The sequence below is a fragment of the Mangifera indica genome, chromosome 13, assembly GCF_011075055.1.
Source record: "Mangifera indica cultivar Alphonso chromosome 13, CATAS_Mindica_2.1, whole genome shotgun sequence".
NCBI lineage: Eukaryota > Viridiplantae > Streptophyta > Magnoliopsida > Sapindales > Anacardiaceae > Mangifera > Mangifera indica.
The window spans coordinates 1,016,952-1,036,852 of NC_058149.1; the positions used below are offsets into that span (position 1 = coordinate 1,016,952).

Below are 19,901 nucleotides of genomic sequence, written 5' to 3' on the forward strand. Positions count from 1 at the left end.
CTATCAATCGTAATTGATCTAACTTACACAAATTAATTGGCACGTTACCTTGAATATTGTTATTACGCAAGATAAGGTAAGTCAAATTAGAAACCTATTTAATCCAATCTGGAATATTGTTTTCAAAGTGATTATATCCAATATCTAATGTCGTTAAGGAAGAACTATTAGAAAATCCATCACTTAACTTTCCTTACAACTTATTTCTTGACAAATGAACTTGTTTAATTGACGAAGGGGGAAAGCAAGATGGTAAACTCCCTATAATATTGTTCTTTGAAAGGTCTAATACTTCAAGATTTTCTAATTGACAAAACTCCAATGGGATTAAACCTTCAAGATGATTATTTGACATTATAATATCTCTCAAATTTGGCATATTTCCTAACCACCTTGGTAACGTGCCAACAAGACGGTTATCACTTATATACAACCATTCTAAGGAGCAATTAGACAAGCTATTTGGGATTTTTCCAGTGAAGTTATTGCCATCCAATTGTAACTTTAACAAGTTTTTCAGGTTAAAAGTTGTTGGGAATATTTCACCTTGCAGACTGTTGTTTGACAATACAAGGAATTGTAATGAAAAACAACCCATGACCATTTGATAAGGTATCTGTCCGATCAATGAATTATAGGACAAGTCCAAACTTTCTAGTGATTTCATATCACCAAAAGATGAGGGAATGCTACCATTTAAAAAATTTCGAGAAATGTTTAAAGTTTGTAGCATTGGTAGATAAGCTCCACTTCTTGTTGGAATATGCCCATGGAAGGAATTGATGAAGATATCTAATTCTTTCAAAAATATATGAGAATGAATGGGTAATTGCAAAGGCCCTGAAAGAGAATTGTTAACAAGATAAAGTTTTTTTAGGTTGGTGTTGTTGTTTAACAACCAAATTGGAAAATTTCCCTTCAAATTAAGGTTGGAGAGATCAACTTCTTCTAAGTCATGTTGACTGTAAAGGAATTTGGGAAAAAAATCACCAACCATTTTTGAAAATGGACCATTATGGGTCGATAATTTGATGAAATTTAATTGAAATTTTGGCGCCAAATATTGTGATTGGCTTCCTACATAAATTTCATTATTCTCACTATGGAAGATCTTGAGTTTTGAGTGGTTAAAAAATGGTTCAAGGGAAAATGGAATTTGGAATTGATTGTCTGAAAGCCATAAGTCTCGGATGGATGTTAGCACCTTAAGGGGAGATAAGGATATGTCTCTAGTAAATTGATTTGATGAGATATCAACAAGTTCAAGGGAGGTCAAGTTCGTAAGGCACCAAGACAAATTACCACCCAAATCACTGTCTACAATGACCAACTTCTGAAGATGAAGTGACTTACAAATTCCTGAAATGAAAAAAAATGTTCTTTAAAGGTTATTATATGAAAATAATTAAGAATTATAATTATGAAATTTTATAATTAATCAATATGCTTAATTATTATTATAGTGTAGAAATTATTCTCAATGAAAAATCAGTCAAGTGTATTTTTTTCTTTTTTCTTTTTTCTTTTAATATGATTACGTGTGTGTGTATTCAAGAACATAAGGGAATTGAAAATATCACTGACTCATGTAAACTTTTATATATATATTTTAAATTTTCATTTGCTATTTAATTATAAAAAGATATAGTAAAAATCAACAAATAATTTTTTAGATCAATATTATGATTATATTTCATTCCAATAACAGTTCATAATTTTATTTTCTTAAAGAAAAACTAACCATAAAAGTTACTATATCGTGAAGAGGTGTGTGTATATATGTATATATGTCAGTCACTTATAGATTAAGGAGAAAGAAAAGTATTAACCTTGCTTTAGAAAAGATCCATTGAACATCCCAAGATGAGTATGATAAATGTACAAAAATTTCAAGTTCTTGAAAGTGGGAAAATCTGCAAACAAGTCATTATTAAAAAAAATGAATTAAATAAGTCATTAATAGGTTTTACTCGATTGAATCAAAAACTAAAAATTAATTAGTATTATATGGAAAAAGAAGCATCAACCTTGTTTAAGTAACGTGTCTGTGAGATTACAATTATAAATCCGTAAAGTCTTAAGAGAATTGCATGATCTATTCAATATCACAAAAAAGTTGATGAGAGTATTTTCATATATCTCTACACATTTCAAACTCGTAACACTAGGCAAAACTGTAAACAATATCATATTGATTTATTAGACCATCTTAGCTTATCTTAACTGAAATTTCAACATAACAATTGAATTAACATAGAGGTAGAGGGGAAAACTACTAACCTTGGTTTAAAGTGTTTTTGAGGTCACTATTTCTAATTGATAAATATGTCAAATTCTTGAACGTAAACAATTCTACATAAAAAAAAGAAGCATGTAAGTCAAAATAAATAAGATATACTGTAAACTAACTAAGAGGCTAATATAAATTAATTTTTTTATTATATTGAACAAAATAAATTTTAAAAAAATGTCTAACTATGAGATATGGATGATCTATGAGACTAGATTTTATCTCTTATTTTATGGGACAAGTAATCTCATAATGCTTAATTAATAGACTCTTTAGTGTAAGACTAATTGAATGTCCAAACTAATTAACTAATATGTTAAATTAGAAATTGTTATCATTATTAATATTATAAATAATTTAAATGTTATTTTTAAAATTTAATTGAAATAATTAGAAATTGTGTAAAAAATTTGTGTATACAGGCAAAACTATTCAAAACTAATATATAATAATTTTCCATTTTAAGTTTAGCATAGGCCATATATAAGAAATGACTTACTTTATTTAAAAAGCATAGACTTGTGAAGATGCTAATGTGTGCATTTGATATAGCAATAGAAGTAATTTGATTTATTAATCAAGTTCATGCATGAGCGCTGTATTGAGTAACAACAATAATAAATTATTTATGTTTTAACCTTGGTCTGATAAAGTGTCGTCGATGTTACAATCCCAAATTTCAATAGACTGAAGAAAACTCATGCTCCGAAATATTTGAAGAAAGTTGTGAAAAATAGTGTCATAGATTGTTAAACTTGTCAAATTCTTGAACACAGGCAATTCTACATATAAAGAAAATATATGTGTAAAGCAAACATAGAAGACATTCCATAAACTAATTGATTATATGTATATGGTTACCCCAAAAGTTTGTCAAGTATTTTTCATCTTATTATTGGTTCTTATAATTACAAAATAATTTTATTATAATAATAAATAAAAGTATTATAGATTAAAATAAATTAAAAATTTTAACGACTTATAGAGTGTTGAAATGATAAAAACTAATTGATATTTTATTTGGTAGTTAAAATGGCATTTAAACTTTAATTTTTCTTCTCTATTAAGTAGATTATCAATTTAAGGGCACTTATTTCAGAAATATTATTACAAAAAGACTATGAGTTCTAAAACTTGATTAAAAAGGCCACTTAACGCATAAATTATGTTAAAATTACCCATCTTGATGACATTCATTTTAATACTCTTGTAGGTGACTATTTTAATTGGGCATATATTACCTAACATGTCCACCTAAAAATAATTTAAGCAGGATTAAATAAAGATGTTTTCTGTTTAATTAGTGTAAAAATAAAGAATCTATAAACCAATCTCACCAAATCTATTATTATAAAACAAATACAATCTCACTATTAATAATTGATAAATATATCAAATTCTTAAAATAGGTAATTCTACATAAAACAAATGAAATTTATAAGTGGAAATAAATAAGATATAACCTCAACATTAATCTAAATTAATTTTTTTTATATTGAACAAAATGAATTATGAAAAAAAATTCCCTAATCAAATCAATATTGAAGAATGAGATATGAATGATTTATGAGACTAGAGTTTTTATTTTTAGTATGGCACTAATTTAATATCCCAATCCAATTAACTAATATGCTAAATTAGAAATTGTTATCATTATTAATATTATAAATAACTTGTTTCTGTAAGTAATAATTTTCACTATTAATATTTAAAAGTTATCCATTTTAAATTTAGGCATAGGCCATAAAACAAGAAATGTCTTAATTTATTCAAAAAAACATAATCTAGTGAAGATTATTAATCAAGTTCGTTCATGAGTGTTATGCTAAGTAAAAATAAGCAACAATAATTTGCAATTATTTGAAAACATGTTCTAACTTTGGTCAAATAGAGTATCGTTGAAGTTACTTTTCCAAATTTCAACAGACTGAAGAGAAATCATGCTCCCAAGCATTTGAAGAAAGTTGTAGTAAATAATAGTTTTACCGATTTCTAACTTTGTCAAATTATTGAATTTCGGCAATTCTACACAAAGGAAAAAATATGTGTAAAGAAAATAAAAAGGACATTTCATCAACTAATTATATATATATCAACATGGTCACCCCAAAAGTTTATCAAGTATTTATCATATTATTATTGGTTCTTATAATTTCAAAATAATTGTATTATAATTATAAATTAAAAGTAATATAGATTAAAAATAAATTTAAATTTAACAACTGATATTTAAAATGATAAAAATATAATTGGTAAAAAAATTTATATGGAAATTAAACTTTAATTTTTGTTTCAAATAAGGGAGGTTATCCACTTAGGCCAACTAATTGTACAAACAATAATTAAAGATCATAAGTTATAAAACTTGTTTGAAAAAGCAACTTAACACCCAATTTTTGTCAAAATTAACTGTTTGACCACATTTACAGTAATATCCTTAAAATGAAAATGTATTAAAAACTATTGGTGTTGTGGACAACAACTATTTTATATATTTAATGTAAACTCTTTAGTAAAACACTGATTGAATTTGCTAATATTCTGAATTGGAAATTATTAGTATTATTAATATTAAAAATAATGCAAGACAATAAATTAATGTAGTTGGAAATTTGTATAGACATTTTTTTTTATGTTTATGCATAGGCCATAAATAAGCAACTATTTGTAATTAATATAGATTGAAAAGAAGTCATGACTCCAAGCATTTGAAAAAAGTAGTTGTCAAAAACAGAATTATAGATTCTTAAATCTATCAAATGTTTGAATAAAGACCACTCTACACATAAAGAAAAAAAATGTGTTAAGAAAAAATAAAAGACACCATAAACTAATTATATATGAACATGGTCATTGCAAAAGTCTATAAGTATTTTTCATATTATTATTTGTTCTAATTATAATTTTGAAATAATTGTATTACAATCATAAATTCATAGTATTAAACAATTAACAATTATTAAAATGGAAATTAAATTTAAATTTAAACAATTCAAATAAATTTAAATTTAACAACTTACAGCTCATTAAAATGTCAATAATAATTAAAATGGAAATTAAATGATTATTTTTGTTTCCAATTAAAATGGAACAATGATAATGTCGCTTATAATTGCAGAAACTAATTTTACAAACAATAGTAAAAGACTGTAGCTTACAAAAACTTATTTAAAAATACCACTTAACACCTGGGCTTTGTTAAAGTTTAGTGTTTGATAGATTTACTATAATGCCCTTCTTAATGACTATTTTGATTGGGTATATAATATTGAACATGTCTAAAATAATTTCAGCTCCATTAAATAAAGTTGTTTTTTGTTTAATGTGTAAAAATACAATATTGTGCATTTAAAGAATATATAAATCAAAATTCAATGTATTCTCACCAAATCCTTTCTTATAAATCAAAATTCAATGTTTTCATTTTATTTCGTTGAAAAGGTAAAACGAATTTTACCAATATTATTTAGTAATTAAGAGAATTATTTAAAATGATTTTTTTATTGGGCAATATTAATGTACTTACCATGACCAGAAAGTCTTCCACTAATGTTACAATACCACAGATTAAAAGATTGTAAGGATGATAATGAAACCCAATGTCTGAAAGAGACTATTCCTATCACTAATAGACACATTTATTAGAGAAAGTGAATATAATTTCTTCAAACTTGCAACACCTGCGTGTATATAAGAAGATTCAAACACAATTATTGTCATTGTCTCTCATTAAATAATGTACCTTAAATTTATTTGGTTTAAGGGATAAAAAAGATAATTGTAATAGAAATACTTTTTATTTTATTTTGCATCTCATAAAAAAGAAACGTAAGAAAACAAGAACAAGTATTTAATTACTATATTAGGTTTGGTTTGAAATTATTAAAATAGATTATATAATAGTCAATACCTTTTGAGAATACAATTTTGTTAATCTGATTTTCTCCCATGTATAATACCTCTAAATTGCTCAAAGAGAGTAGTTCTGAGAATAATTATAACAAGAGTGAGTTAAACTAGTAAGTATTCAAAGGACTTTAATTTAATGTTCTTGATTTCATTAAAGCTCATATGCAAATTATTCGAACTATTTAGGAGAGACGAAAATAAAATATGTGACACCTATAAACATTCCTTATATTATTTACAAATAAATCTATTAATGATGAAGGATCATTGGTTCTAATATGTTTAAAGATAGAAGACTTTTATTAGTTTAAATTTAAATGATTTTCAAGTCGGCTAATGACAAATTTTCAATTTGACAAAACAAAAGAAAGACAATATATAAAATCTTGTTATCAATAAGAAAAATCAAAGAAGAAAAGTGGACTTACCTTGAAAATCAAATGTTCCTTTCAATCCAATGTTAACAATATGTAACTCTTTTAATGAAGGAAAAACAGACACATATGGTAGTATATTATGGTTGAAGGTGTTACCGCTTAAACTGAAATACTTCAAGTTGGTCAACTGTGATACTGGAAAACAGTCCACCAATAATAATAATAATAATAATAATAATAATAATAATAATAATAGTTAAATTATGTAATAGAACATTACCATTAAAATGGTTTAGTTCTCTTAAATGATTATAAGCTAAACTTAAATTCTTGAGAGATGAATGTTCACTCAAAGCTGATAAAATACGGCTGTCATTAAACATATTGTAATTGAGGTAGAGAGTCTTGAGATTACTCAAGTGTGATAATCTTTCAAAACCTGTAAAAATACCTTATTAATAAATTAAATTGAGCAAATTAAAATAAATCTGCATTATTTAAGAACAATTAATTAATTATGAAGATGGATAATGAAATACCTTCATTGTCAACACAACCAACTATAAGATTGTCACTTAAATAAAGTATTTCCAGCTCTTGGAAGGGAGAAAACAAAGAAACATTCAGGTTCCACTCTTCGAATTCTTGATTTCTTGCATAGTCCAGATAAAGACTTGTCACTCTACCTGTTGTATTGTTGCATTCAATCCCTTTCCATTGACAACAATCTGATGAATCCTTATCTCCCTCAACCCAATCTTGAATTGAGTAAGGATTATTGAAGAAATGTTTAAGTTGCAAGAGAGCAGATTTCTCTTGCTTCAAACAACCCTTAACCCTCAATCTTTTTGATGAAATAAACATCAACATCAAAATCAACCACACCCTCACACATTTTAACTCCATCTTTCAGTAATAATATTCAAATCTCTTAGCTTCTGTGACTACCAAGAGATTGGCCTTGGGTATTTATAATATGGAAACATGTTGAATGTCTTTTTCAACCAATTTTCCTTTTTTCTTTCCTTTTTCAATGTCATTATATATTTTATTAAATTTTGTTGAACAAAAAATAATAATATATTAATTAAATATTTGGTATCAATTAGTTAGAAAACCCTATAATAAGTTTGAGAAATATGTATAGTTTTAGTTCAGTTTATACTTTGTCTATATAAACTATGTAAATAAATTAAAAATTATGTAATACGAATTAATGTAATTATACTAATTCGTCTTATAAATATTATATTAGATCTCAATATTGTATTGACTACAAAATAAGAATATTTCCATTTCACAAAAACAAATCTTTAGTTATTAATGGTAGGATTACCTTTTGAATAATGTTTTTGTTAAAAGATTTCATGTGAGTTAACAAGTAATTAATAGGTAACATCTTCAATTGCTATAGAGTGATGAAAAGGCCAAGATAGGCAGAATTAGCATTGGTCTCCTAATCCCCATCATTTGTAGTTGCAACTAGTATTCTATCAACTCAATGAAAACAAATAACGTGGTTTTAGACTTGACTTATCTGTGCAACTCGAAATTCAAGTTGGTACATTTACTTTTCATAGTTTTGTTAGCATTAATCATACAAGTTCTTAGTCCCATGTTCCCTACGACATTATAATGCCTTTAAAGATTGGCTCATTTATGGTATGTACTAATTAATATTGAAGATATTTAGTCTTTCCACTTGGTTTGGTTGCCCGTAAAGGTACTGTTAAATATCAATGAACTCCTACGCATATGCATGAGAGCGATTTTGAAATATTAATAAATTCTCTATCCATAATGTATTGTCAAATATCAATGAACTCCTACACATAATGCAATTCTTAAATTCCAACAAGTAGTCTTGCATGCAAAATTTTAATAAGCCCTAATATATAGGCCGAGATATGATCCGAGTTGACTCGACTTCCAAAATCAATTCAGCTCGATTCAATTTGGTTTGAATTTATTTAATTTGAATTCGAACTAAATTTGAGCCAAAAGATTTGGCTTATTTTTTAAACCAAATAGAACTCAAGCCAAAAAGTGTTTGACTCGAATTCATAGCTTGAATCAGTAGTTCGAATTCATAGCTTGATTTAACTTAAATTCATGTCTCAAATCAACTCAAATTTATAGGTTGAATTGGTGATTCAATTTCATGGCTTGGTTTAACTCAAATTCATAACTCAAATCAGTAATTTTGAATATTATTTGAGTAAAACAATATCGTTTTGTTAATGAACTACAAATTTGAGTCACAAATCTGAATCATTAATTCAAACCATGAATTCAAACTGAATCGAGCTATGAAATCGAGTCAAACCAAATTGAATTATTTTTTATTTGAACCGAATTGAAACCATACTATTTTTTTTTTGTGCCAAACTTAAGCCAAGGGGTAATCGAGTCTGACCTAGTTAATGTCCATCCCTAAATATGTGTATCACACATATTATATTCCATTTAAACTTTTTAACAAAATTCAATCTATATTGACAAAAATTTAATCAACACGCATAATTATATAATTGAAATTGAGACTTCAATTAGTTATTAATGGTAGGATTGTTGAAAGATTTCATGTGAGTAAAAAGGTAACTAAATTAATTAATAACCCACAAATTTTGTTCAAAATTAACGCATCCTGATTTTTCAGTTGGTGGGGACCTAACTTTAAAGATTTTTTTGTAAGACCTTTACATATAAAGACTTATACACAAGTATAAATGACTTTGAGCTAACACGTTAAGACTGATAAATGTCATCTTCTTGACAAAGAAATGAAAGAAACATCATGACTTTTTTCCATGGTTCATTTTTCCAACGGGGTGAAAAGTCAACTAGTTACCATATTAATTATGTAATATGACGTGGAAGAAAAGTTAGAAATTCTAATCATACAAGTTAGAGAGATTAATTTTCTTGTTGTAAAATAATAATTATAAATTAATAATCTGTTAAATTATTAAATAATGGTAAGCAATAAATATGATTTGAGGTAATATTGTAGTGTTGAAAAAATAGTTCAAGTTGATAATGGTTAGAAAATCACTTCTAATAACTTATAAATGTTTTCTTTATGATGAAGAACAAGTGAAACATACAAATTATTTAATGTATCATAAAAAATAAGTTTGAAATTTTCAATAACATAGTTCAAGACATTAAATTCATGGGCTCACACATAAAGTCATTTTATTTTATTTCATTTATTTAAATAATAATTTGTTAAATTATAAAATAATTACATTTATTATATCACGTATAACAATTTTTTTTTTACTATATCTATGATTATAAAACTAGTGACCAAACGGTTTCATATTTTAAAATTTAAAATTTTTGTTCAAACATCTATTAATATTCTAAAAAGTTTAAGAATGGTTTGTTTATGTTTTCAATTTACCCTATTTGTGAGCACAAATTTTTGATGGGTTAATAACTAGTCGCCAAATGATTACAAAAGAGGCTAACTTCTCATGTTCTCAAAACAGTGTCGAAACACTTGAGAAGGGGTTGTTAATAATCTTTTTGATATTGTTTCTGTAAGTTTGATTTAAGAAGAGTTTTTTCACTTAAAACTTCAAATTTAAACTTATAATTTTGTTAAACTCAAAGATTTTAATTAAAATTACTAAATTATTAAAATAATTCATCATATTTGAATTGAAAACAACCAAAAATCATATATTAATTTAAATTATTTTTAATAATTATAATAATCAACTATCAGCCATCAATATTTTTCTGCTCTTTAATCTAAATCAACCAACATGATCACTTTGTAAATATTTATATCTTTATAATTTGACATTTCTAAACAAAGAATTTAAGCACATCCAAGAGTTAAATCAAATTTAAGTTATATATGTGAGATAATAAATAAAACTATATATATAATTTTGTATACAAATAATAATGTATTATTATATGATTGAATGTTATTTTATTTTTAACTATCAAATCACATAATGATATATTATTATTTGTGTATAAAATTATATACAAAAATTATGTATATAACACTAATCATAAGATATTATTTATGAGAGTCCATGTTTATTACATGATCTAATTATAATTGCTTTTGTCAATCAATCCAATTCTTCTTATTAACATGTGTAAATTTTTAAATTTAATTTAATTTTAAAATACATGATTTTTTATTTAATAAAACTAAAATTGAATAAATATAATTTAATTAGTACAAAAAAGGGGAAAATGGGTTAACCTTAATTTTTAATAAAAAGGTAGTATTATATATATAGCTTTGTGCATAAATATCGAAGTATTATTATATGATTAAACAGTTGAAAATAAAAGATAATATAATATTTAATAATATGATAATATATCATTATTTATATATAAAATTATATACAAAAATTATATATATAATATTACCGATAATAAAAAGGTCAAACATGTCAATGTATATACGGTACATTCAAAGCCAACTCTCTGACTAAGGCCCAAGAAACGGCCCATCTCCGAATTACATGATTCTCCCTTGTTTCACTTTATTGCTTTTTATTCTTGTTGGCATTGACTCTCACAATTTTCAGTTAATTAAAATAACTTGAGAACATAGATAAGCAACTTAATCAAATATAATTTTGCCTTTGTCCCAAACCTTTCAACACTTGCAAAATTATTTCATATTCTTATTTGCAAAATTTCACACAGAAAGTATGAATCCAAGCAAGAAGGATCATTAAATTCAAGTATTTAGATTAATATGTACTAGTTTTTTGCTCTTTAGTTGATGTAAATTTGGCAATATTTGCAGATTTTTTAAATTTAAAGTTTTCCTAGGGTGCATTTGGTTAAAGGTTTTTAAAATTACCTTGGTAATCTATCTTTTATTCCTTTGTTTGGTTTGTCAGTACTAAAAGATTACAGTAATCTTCTATTACCAATGCTGACGTGTCAGGTAATATAGGTGGTAATCTGATTACCACCTTTACCTTAGGTATTTAAAGATTACTGGGGTAATATTGAGTTTATTATAGAAAAATTATTATTTATTAATTTTTTGAGATCAAAATAAATTTATTTTTAATTAATATGACAAATAATATAAAAAATATTTAAAAATAATTATATTCAAGGGCATTTAAGTAAAATAATTTACTAGTAATCTTTTATTACCTTTAACCAAACACAATAATTATTTATACCTATCAAATTTTATCAAACATAGTAATCATTTATACCCAGTAATCTTTTAAGTAATCTATCTTCAAGGTAATTTTTCTATTTTAGTAATCAAACATTACTCAAACCAAACGCCCCCTAAAAGTTTAGCATAATACACTAAACTTTATATTGATACACTAAATTTCAAACGGGGGTAAGTGCAAGATTTTCAATATAATGGGGACTAATATAACTCTCATTAGCATATTTAGGGGTGTATTGTAAAATTTATAAACCAAAAGGGCTTGGCAAGGGAATACACAATTAGCATAGTCAGGAGCTAATTGTAAGATTTAATGTGACGCTACAGGAGATAAATAAAGCCAAGCTAGATGCATAATGTAAGCCTTTTTTGTTTTTGTTACTGTTATTACTATTTTTATTATTTATGCATGAAGCGGCTTATAGCATAATGAGGCTGGCTAAATATCTACTGCATAGTCTAGTAAATTATATCCTGACTGGAAAAAATTTTATTTCTGTGTATTATTTTCCTTTTTATTAGATGGCCAAGTTTTTCTTTTTTTTGGGTATGTAAAAATATATTAGCACAATGAAGCAATGCGCCAAGCATGGACCTAAAAGATAAACTAAGCTCACCTATCCTCCAAGAGAGGACAATGAAAAAAACGATTAGACCAAACCAGGTTTGCACCATAAACACAAATGCTAGTGATCACCAATTCCTCTTGAAAACTTATTACAGTTTGTATAATGATGGAGTTCAAGAGGAATAGGAAAACAACATTAAACTAATAAAATATGTACAATATAGCTAAGAAGCATTATACTAAACAGAAAAAACAACCCTGTCTTCCATAGGGATTGTTGTAGCTGTTTGGCTTGGATGGTGCCACTGTACGGAGCTGGACCTCTTCGAGAAGTACAAATCTGAAGGTCCAATCAAAAGGCAGAAACCCAGCTTACTTTGCAGGTAACCAGCCCACCAAAGAGGAAAAACGCCTAGGCTGGAGCAGCTTTAGGCAAACTGGACAACCCAGAATAGATGCTGCTGCTGTGAGTCCTATCAGGTCCGGAGAGTATCAGCAACCTATGAAACAGAGAGGGGCCAGCAACCAAGGGAAAACGAAGGAAAGAGGCCTAAATTAGACTGCAGGAGATCAGCATACTGGAGGCATACTTCAGGGCAAAAACAGAGGCTGAAATTGGTCTGCTCCAGGAAAACCACCAGGAGATGCTGGGAAAATTTCAGATCAACCTGGAAAAAATTCCAGAGAGGCCAGAAGGCCAAACCTGGGACTGGAGGAAGCTGCAGCATGAGGAAGGAGTTAGGTGCAGTAGCAGAATCCTTGACTAGAGCAAATTCTGCAGAAATGGAGAATTTTGACAGAAACTGCATACTGTAGCCATGCAGAAGACTTTATAGATCACCGACCAGCAGCATATAACAAGAAAGAAATCCACAAGCAAAAAATTATCCAACGATAAGGACAGGACATCAGAGGCAGTCAGCAGATTAGCCAACCAAAATGTATCCAAGGAAAGCAACAAAGTCCCAAGAGTGCATTGGGCAGCATCAGCTTGCTTTAAATTGCGTATCCACCTGCAGTAACCAAACAAACATCTTGCCAAGGAGAAATGCAGAGTTGCAATGGCCAGTGTGCCAGGAGCAGGCTGGAAGAAAAATCTGCAGGAATGAGGAAATGTAGCAGTGGCCAGGACAGCGAGTGCATTCTTCTGTAGAAAGGCTCTTGAAAAGCTGATCAAACACCCTTGCATTAGAAATATCCAGGAGAGTGAACATGCAGCAGGGAGGATGAAACAGGCAGCAAGTCATGTAGTAATCCAATTTTAGCAACCAACAGGAAGTGAGGAGAAGCAGCAGGTCTGGATTAACTAGATTTCCAAGAACCAGCAGCCAGCAAGGCTCCAAGCATAACATCTGCAAAATAGAAAGAAAAACACTTCCTTCTGCACAGCATCTTGGACATGGTCTGCTTGTTGCAGAGCTTGTTTAAATATGCACATTGGCAGGTCCCACATTTCCTAGCTATTTTTTCATTACTCCATGAGGGTTGCACATTTGTAAGCTTAGTGCCTTTGTCCCTCACCAATCTTCTTATGTTCTCCTTAATGCATTCCTTGGTTTGCATGCCTCTTGAGAAAATTCTGTTGTTTCTTTCTCTCTAGATAGCATGAGGCAATTGCTCCCAACCCCGATTTTCCCATCACATGCTTCAACTTACTCCTTTTCCAATCTCTTGCGATTATTTCAATGTACCTCTCCCAAGGTTGACCTCGATAGTCCACCTCACATCTCTCAAGAAATCCTTTCCAAATGAAGCTACTAAAATAACACTGGAAAAAAAGGTGGTTGATGTCCTCATCATGAGTGTAGAATTATGAATTGGGTTATGAACCAGATTAATATTATTGATGAAACATTATCTAATATATAATATTACAATGTAGTCTAAACTGAATTTCTAATTCTATGAAAAAAATAAATAAATAAATAATTAAACTGAAGTAATAATTCTATTAAATAGGAAAAATATTAATAACTAAACTAGAATTCTAATCCTATAAGATAAAAAAAAAAATAAATATCAAATCAAAATCAAACCTAATCAAAACAAATCAGAATCAGATTTGATATTCTGATTAGAATTAGATCAAATAGGAATATATTTAACACTCTCCCGCAATTGCAGTAGGAGCTATCGAAGCTACAATTGGAGACATAAGTTGAGAAGTCAATTGTGTTAGGAGAGAGAGCAAAGCACCATAGAGAAAGGCTGAGATAACATTGACTTGGTCTCGAGTGGTCCGAGATAGAGGAAGGTGTTTCTAAAAAGAGAATCACAAACTGTTGAAGGCAATTAGGATAACAAAAAAAATAGAACTATAGTAGCAAAACCAACAGTTATTGGAAAAAGCTTCGAATCAACCATCAAAAGAAAAACACATACCAACAGTGAACAAAAAACCTGGTCAAATCCAAGAACAAAGAAAGACTTCGATGTTACTGGTATAGAAGAGAAGACTACCGAGAGGAGAGAGATGAGAGTAGATGCTTAATCATTTGAGAGATGAAAGAAGGAGCTCAAACATTAGAGAGACAAGAATAGGGGCTCGATCATGAGAGAGACAAGAGTAGGGGCTCGATCATGAGAGAGATGAGAGCAAGAGCTCAATCGCATGAGAAACAAGAGCAAGTACTCAATCGTGAGAGAGATGAGAGCAGGGGCTCGGGAAAAAGAGAAAAAAATCAGTTTTCAAAATTGAAGGCCACCGAGGATATAAATCGCTCTGATATCATGTAAAATTATGAATTGGGTTATGAACCAAATTAATATTATTGATGAAACATTGTCCAATATATAGTATTACAATGTAGTCTAAATTGGAATTATAATCTTATAAAATAAGAAAAATAATAAATAACAAATCAAAATCAAACTTAATCAGAATTAGAACAAATCAAAATAAGATTTGATTAGAATCAGATCAAATATGAATATGTTTAACAATGAGCGCCACATGACACAAAACTTGTTGAATTTATGATTCCAATTCTATGTAACTTGTCCTTTGTAGAAAACTTTTGTTTCATGACTAGCCAAAAGATAACATGTCTTGGAATGAATTTTTTATGCCAAACTACATTAGCCCAAATTGACTTCTTTTTCCTTTCACGAAATTCATTCCAAGTCAAACTAATAGAAAATCTCCCATTGGGGCTAGGGGTCCAAAGCACAATATCTTGCCTTCTAATAGGGTGATCTACAACCATCTCTTTAAGCTCCATTAAATCTATTGAGTTTGCCATCGGACATTTCCAATCCTCACCATCTATGATATCCTACAATTTAACATTCCTCCCAAAACTCAACTCATTAATAATTTTGTTGCCACACTTATAAAAAAGCAGGCCCACTGGGTGCCAATTGTCCATCCAAAGAAATGTATGTTTCCCATTCCCAATATGGTGCTTGATTTTATCTCTCAAATCTTCTCTTAACTTAAACTGCTTCTACCAACACTATGGGCTATCATTAGTAGCTTTAATCTTCCAAAGGCTCCTCCTACCTTTTAGCCTATTTGTTTTGATCCAATTTACCCATACTAAGGAGCTCTTGATTTGAGCGAGGTTCCAAAGGTGCTTTGCCATAGCCGCTTTATTTCAATCCTTGCTTTTCATGATACCTAACCCACCTTCCTTCTTTGGGGCACAAACTTTCTCCCAAACAACTTTAGTTGTGTTATGGTTAAGGTCCTGAGCTTGACATCAATCTCCTTGTGAACTTTGGAAGACAATAAAAAGTGAGACGATCAATAAATCTGAATGCTAAAAAGTAACTTTAGTTAACATCAGTCTCATAGCGTAAGAGAGGAATTTGCTCTTCCTAGAGGTGATTCCACCAAGGATTTTATCTATAAGCAGTTTGCAATCTTTCAAAGAAAGCTTAATAAAGAACATGAGGACCCCAAGGTATTTAAAAGGAATAGTCCCAACTTCAAAATTAAGGATCTCCTTCAACACAAATTTCTCTTCATTGGTGACCCAAAAAGGTATATATTGCTTTAAGCACCGTTGTTGGCTTTCAATCTCGACCACTTGTGGAAAGTGTACAAATTTTCTTTGATGAGCTTTCTAGAAAATTTTTTGGCCTTAAAAAAAATGAAGAGATCATCTGCAAAACAAAGGTGAGAAATTTTACTTCCTTTGCACTTCCAATGGAACTCAAAATCCTTTTTAGATGTTATATCTTCAAGAATTAATTCTTGAAAGAATCTCTATGGAAATAACAAAAAGATAAGGAGATTTGGAATCCTTTTGTTTAGGCCTCTCAAATAGGGCTAGACTCGAACCGAGCCCGTTCGAACTCAAGCTCGAGCTCGAAACGAGCCAACCTTATACAAGCTCAGTCAAGCTCAAGCTATTCGCCAAATTTTTTAATTAAAAATTTTGATACAAAACGACATCGTTTTAATAACGAAAAACAAGCTAAGTTCGAACTTAGTTTTCACAAGCTCAAACTCAAACTCAAACTCCAGCTCAACTATATATTAATCGAGCTGAGCTCTTGACTCGAATCCAACCCTACTCTCAAGCTTCTAAAGAAATTTACAAGCTCAACATTAATGCAAAGAGAGAAAGATGGAGTGGATATGCAAACCTCAGTCCAGTTGATAAACATAGGATGCAACTCAATTTTTCTTAAGATTGCTCCAATAAAGTTTCAACTCACCATATCGTAGGCTTTCATTGAATCTACCTTGATAGCGCATCTCTTCCTATCCTTCACTTTGTTCTGATATCTATTGATCAACTCATTGCATAGAATGATGTTATCATTAATTCTTCTCCCTCCCACAAAAGTAGTTTGATCTTTTGTTGATGAAGGCAGGAAGAATGCATTTTAGTCTATTGGTAATAATCTTTGTAATGCACTTATAAATAAATTTACAGCATAAGGTAGGCCTATAATCCTTACACTCAGAGAGATTTTCACATTTTGGAACAAATGCGATAATAAAACAATTAATCTCCCTAAAAAGGGATTCAGTCATAAGGATATACTAAATAGCTTCAATCACATCCTTTCTCACTGTTTCCCCTGCTTTCTTGAAAAAATGGGCACCATCCAGACTTATAGCTTTGTAACTATCCATGCATGGCAAAAATAGTGTGCTTGATCTCCTCTCCTGTTCTTTTGAGCAGCTTCCTTGGGAACCATGTAGTAAAAAATACCGTTATATTTTCGATCTACCATTTTCTATATTTTTGCACAAAAAATTGTGTAAATCATATTTATTTATTATTTTAACATTTTTGTGTGAATCAATTTGGGTATGAGGCCATAGACACATAGTGTCTAAATAAATTAAAAAAAATGATTTCGTAATGGCAATAATGTGTTGGAAAATTTAGAGAAATTTGCATGGATACTTGAATTTGCCCCCTTTAGAACAATGCTCAGGTACAAAGCAAGCTTTGATAAATATATAATGGCCCCTCTAATTATGGGTGTTAAAAACCGGTTAATTGAACCAGTTTGACAATTTTTCAAATTGAATTGAATTTTCGGTTTAGAGAAAATCATAAATTGAAACTAAACAAATTTAAAGATTAACCAATTTTGAACTAAACTAAAAACACTAACTAACCGAACTGAATTTTTAGTTAAACTATTTTGAACCATATTTTAAAGGATTATCTTATTTCATTATTTTTTTTCCTTTTTTTTTTTTTAAATAGGTTCATATCTTTAATCATTTCTTATTCACTCTTTTGAAAACCAATTTGGTTTAATCAACTGGTTTTAAAAATTTAACAAACTAATAATCAAACCGAAAAAGAAGCTTCTCTATACTTTTGAATTAATATCCAAATCGAGTTTTCAAATAATTTATGTTTTTGTTCAATTTTCAGTTTGAAAATTGTTGGGTTTGGTCATTGGATATTTTTTAACACCCCTCACTCTTACATCTAAAAGAGGAATATTAATTAAAATAACCACTTTTTTTACTTTTTATAAATATATAATCACTTTTTTTTCTACTATACATACTTAGTCACTTTTTAATTTTATTTTTTACTTATAAAATTGGTGCTGGCCGGCTAACCAATTTTATTTATAAAATGGGTTATAAAATTGGTTAACTGAGTTGTTAGCCCACGGACACCAATTTTATAAATAAAAAGTTGGTTGGTTGGGTGGACCAACCTACTAACCAACCAATTTTATATATAAAATGGGTTATAAAATTGGTTGCCCATCCAGCCTACCAATTTTATATAGATAATGAGTTATAAAATTAGTTGGCTGAGTCTGGGTGGGCCAACGCCACTCAGCCAACAAATTAGATTTATGCTTATAACATTATTTTATATGTTGATTGGGTGATTACAAATATTAAAAATATTTTGAATATATGTATAGTAGAAAAGAAAGTAATTATATATGTATAAAAGACAAAAAAAATAGTTATTTTAATTAATATCCCTCTGAAAAGACAACAACTTGTTAGATTTTGGATAGTGCACTTGCAAATATGAAACCTTAAAGCTGCTATAAAACAAAGTTTCACTAATCCATGAATAAAATTATATTTTCTTAAGCTTATGCTTCAAGATAAATTATAAACTTATAGTTATTAACTATTATGGACAGTAATAAAAAAAACCTAAGAAACTCCCATAAAAATGAATGAAAACAAAAACTCCTATTGAATTAATTAAATAAAATAAAAATTCCCTTTTTACTTTATTGGAATAAAACTTTATAATTTGAAATATTTAATAAAATATTTTATTAAAATACATTACAATAGATATAGTTAAACATATTGTAAGCGACACCATCTCACTTTCCACACTTTGTATTAGTTGAATTTTCATTAATTATATGATTCTCTCTTGTTCCCTTTATCGCTTGTTATTGTTGCTGGCATTCTCTCTCAAAATCTGCAATTTTAAAATTGACGAAGAGGTTGTTTTTGGCTGAAAAAAGGTACTATTGGCAGATCTTCATTCATTATTGGGAACTTAGGATTGCCTTAACTTCGAATGGGTCAAATGTAATACTTTATCAAATATAAGGAAATTAATATAATTTTCATTAGTGTATTCAGGGTTGTGTCTACAAAATTTAAAGTTAAAGGGGCTAAAGAAAAGTGTAGTGTAAAGAGTACGCTGCTGACATGTTTTGTGCTATACCATAACTGCAATTGAATTGTTGGAAGTGCTAGAATATAAATAGAACAATATTTTAATACATATTTTGTTTATACGATTTATATATAGATAATGTATTATTTTTAATCATATGATAACATATTATTAATATAGTTAAATTATATATAAAAAATATGTATACACAGATTTATTAATATAAATATTACATTGAAAAAGAAGTGCTAAGTTGGAGGTAAGACTTGGAAATTTTTTGTTTTTTATTATTATTATTATTATTATTGATGCTTGAAGAGGGTTATAGCATTATGAAGGCTGGATATATGTATAATGCATATATCCAGCTTTCACCTGTTACTTAAATTGGGTCAAAAGACTTCTTTTCACCCAAGTTTTAGTGAAATCCTAATATTTTATCTGTTAATTTTTAAAAACTTAAATACCTATGTTATTATTAAAA

The 19,901-nt window shown here is 28.5% G+C and overlaps 1 protein-coding gene across 1 annotated transcript; it reads right to left on the bottom strand.

The window, feature by feature from the left end:
• Positions 1 to 193: 193 nt before the first annotated feature.
• LOC123194917 (receptor-like protein 15) lies at positions 194 to 7,482 on the bottom strand. The gene is made up of 5 exons (XM_044608424.1): positions 7,116 to 7,482; positions 6,857 to 7,015; positions 6,628 to 6,771; positions 1,830 to 1,913; positions 194 to 1,359 (listed from the first exon to the last, which is right to left on the bottom strand). Exons 1-5 carry the CDS (start codon positions 7,480 to 7,482, stop codon positions 194 to 196), a joined length of 1,920 nt encoding a protein of 639 aa, XP_044464359.1.
• Positions 7,483 to 19,901: the final 12,419 nt, after the last annotated feature.

What these genes read in the sequence shown, in the direction of transcription:
- LOC123194917 (XM_044608424.1), bottom strand. Translation starts at nt 7,482, where the DNA reads ATGGAGTTAAAATGTGTGAGGGTGTGGTTGATTTTGATGTTGATGTTT. An exon ending in AGAACTAAACCATTTTAATG is followed by an intron (nt 6,772 to 6,856) that starts GTAATGTTCTAT and finishes ACTGTTTTCCAG; the next exon opens with TATCACAGTTGACCAACTTG. An exon ending in TGGATCTTTTCTAAAGCAAG is followed by an intron (nt 1,360 to 1,829) that starts GTTAATACTTTT and finishes TTTTCATTTCAG; the next exon opens with GAATTTGTAAGTCACTTCAT.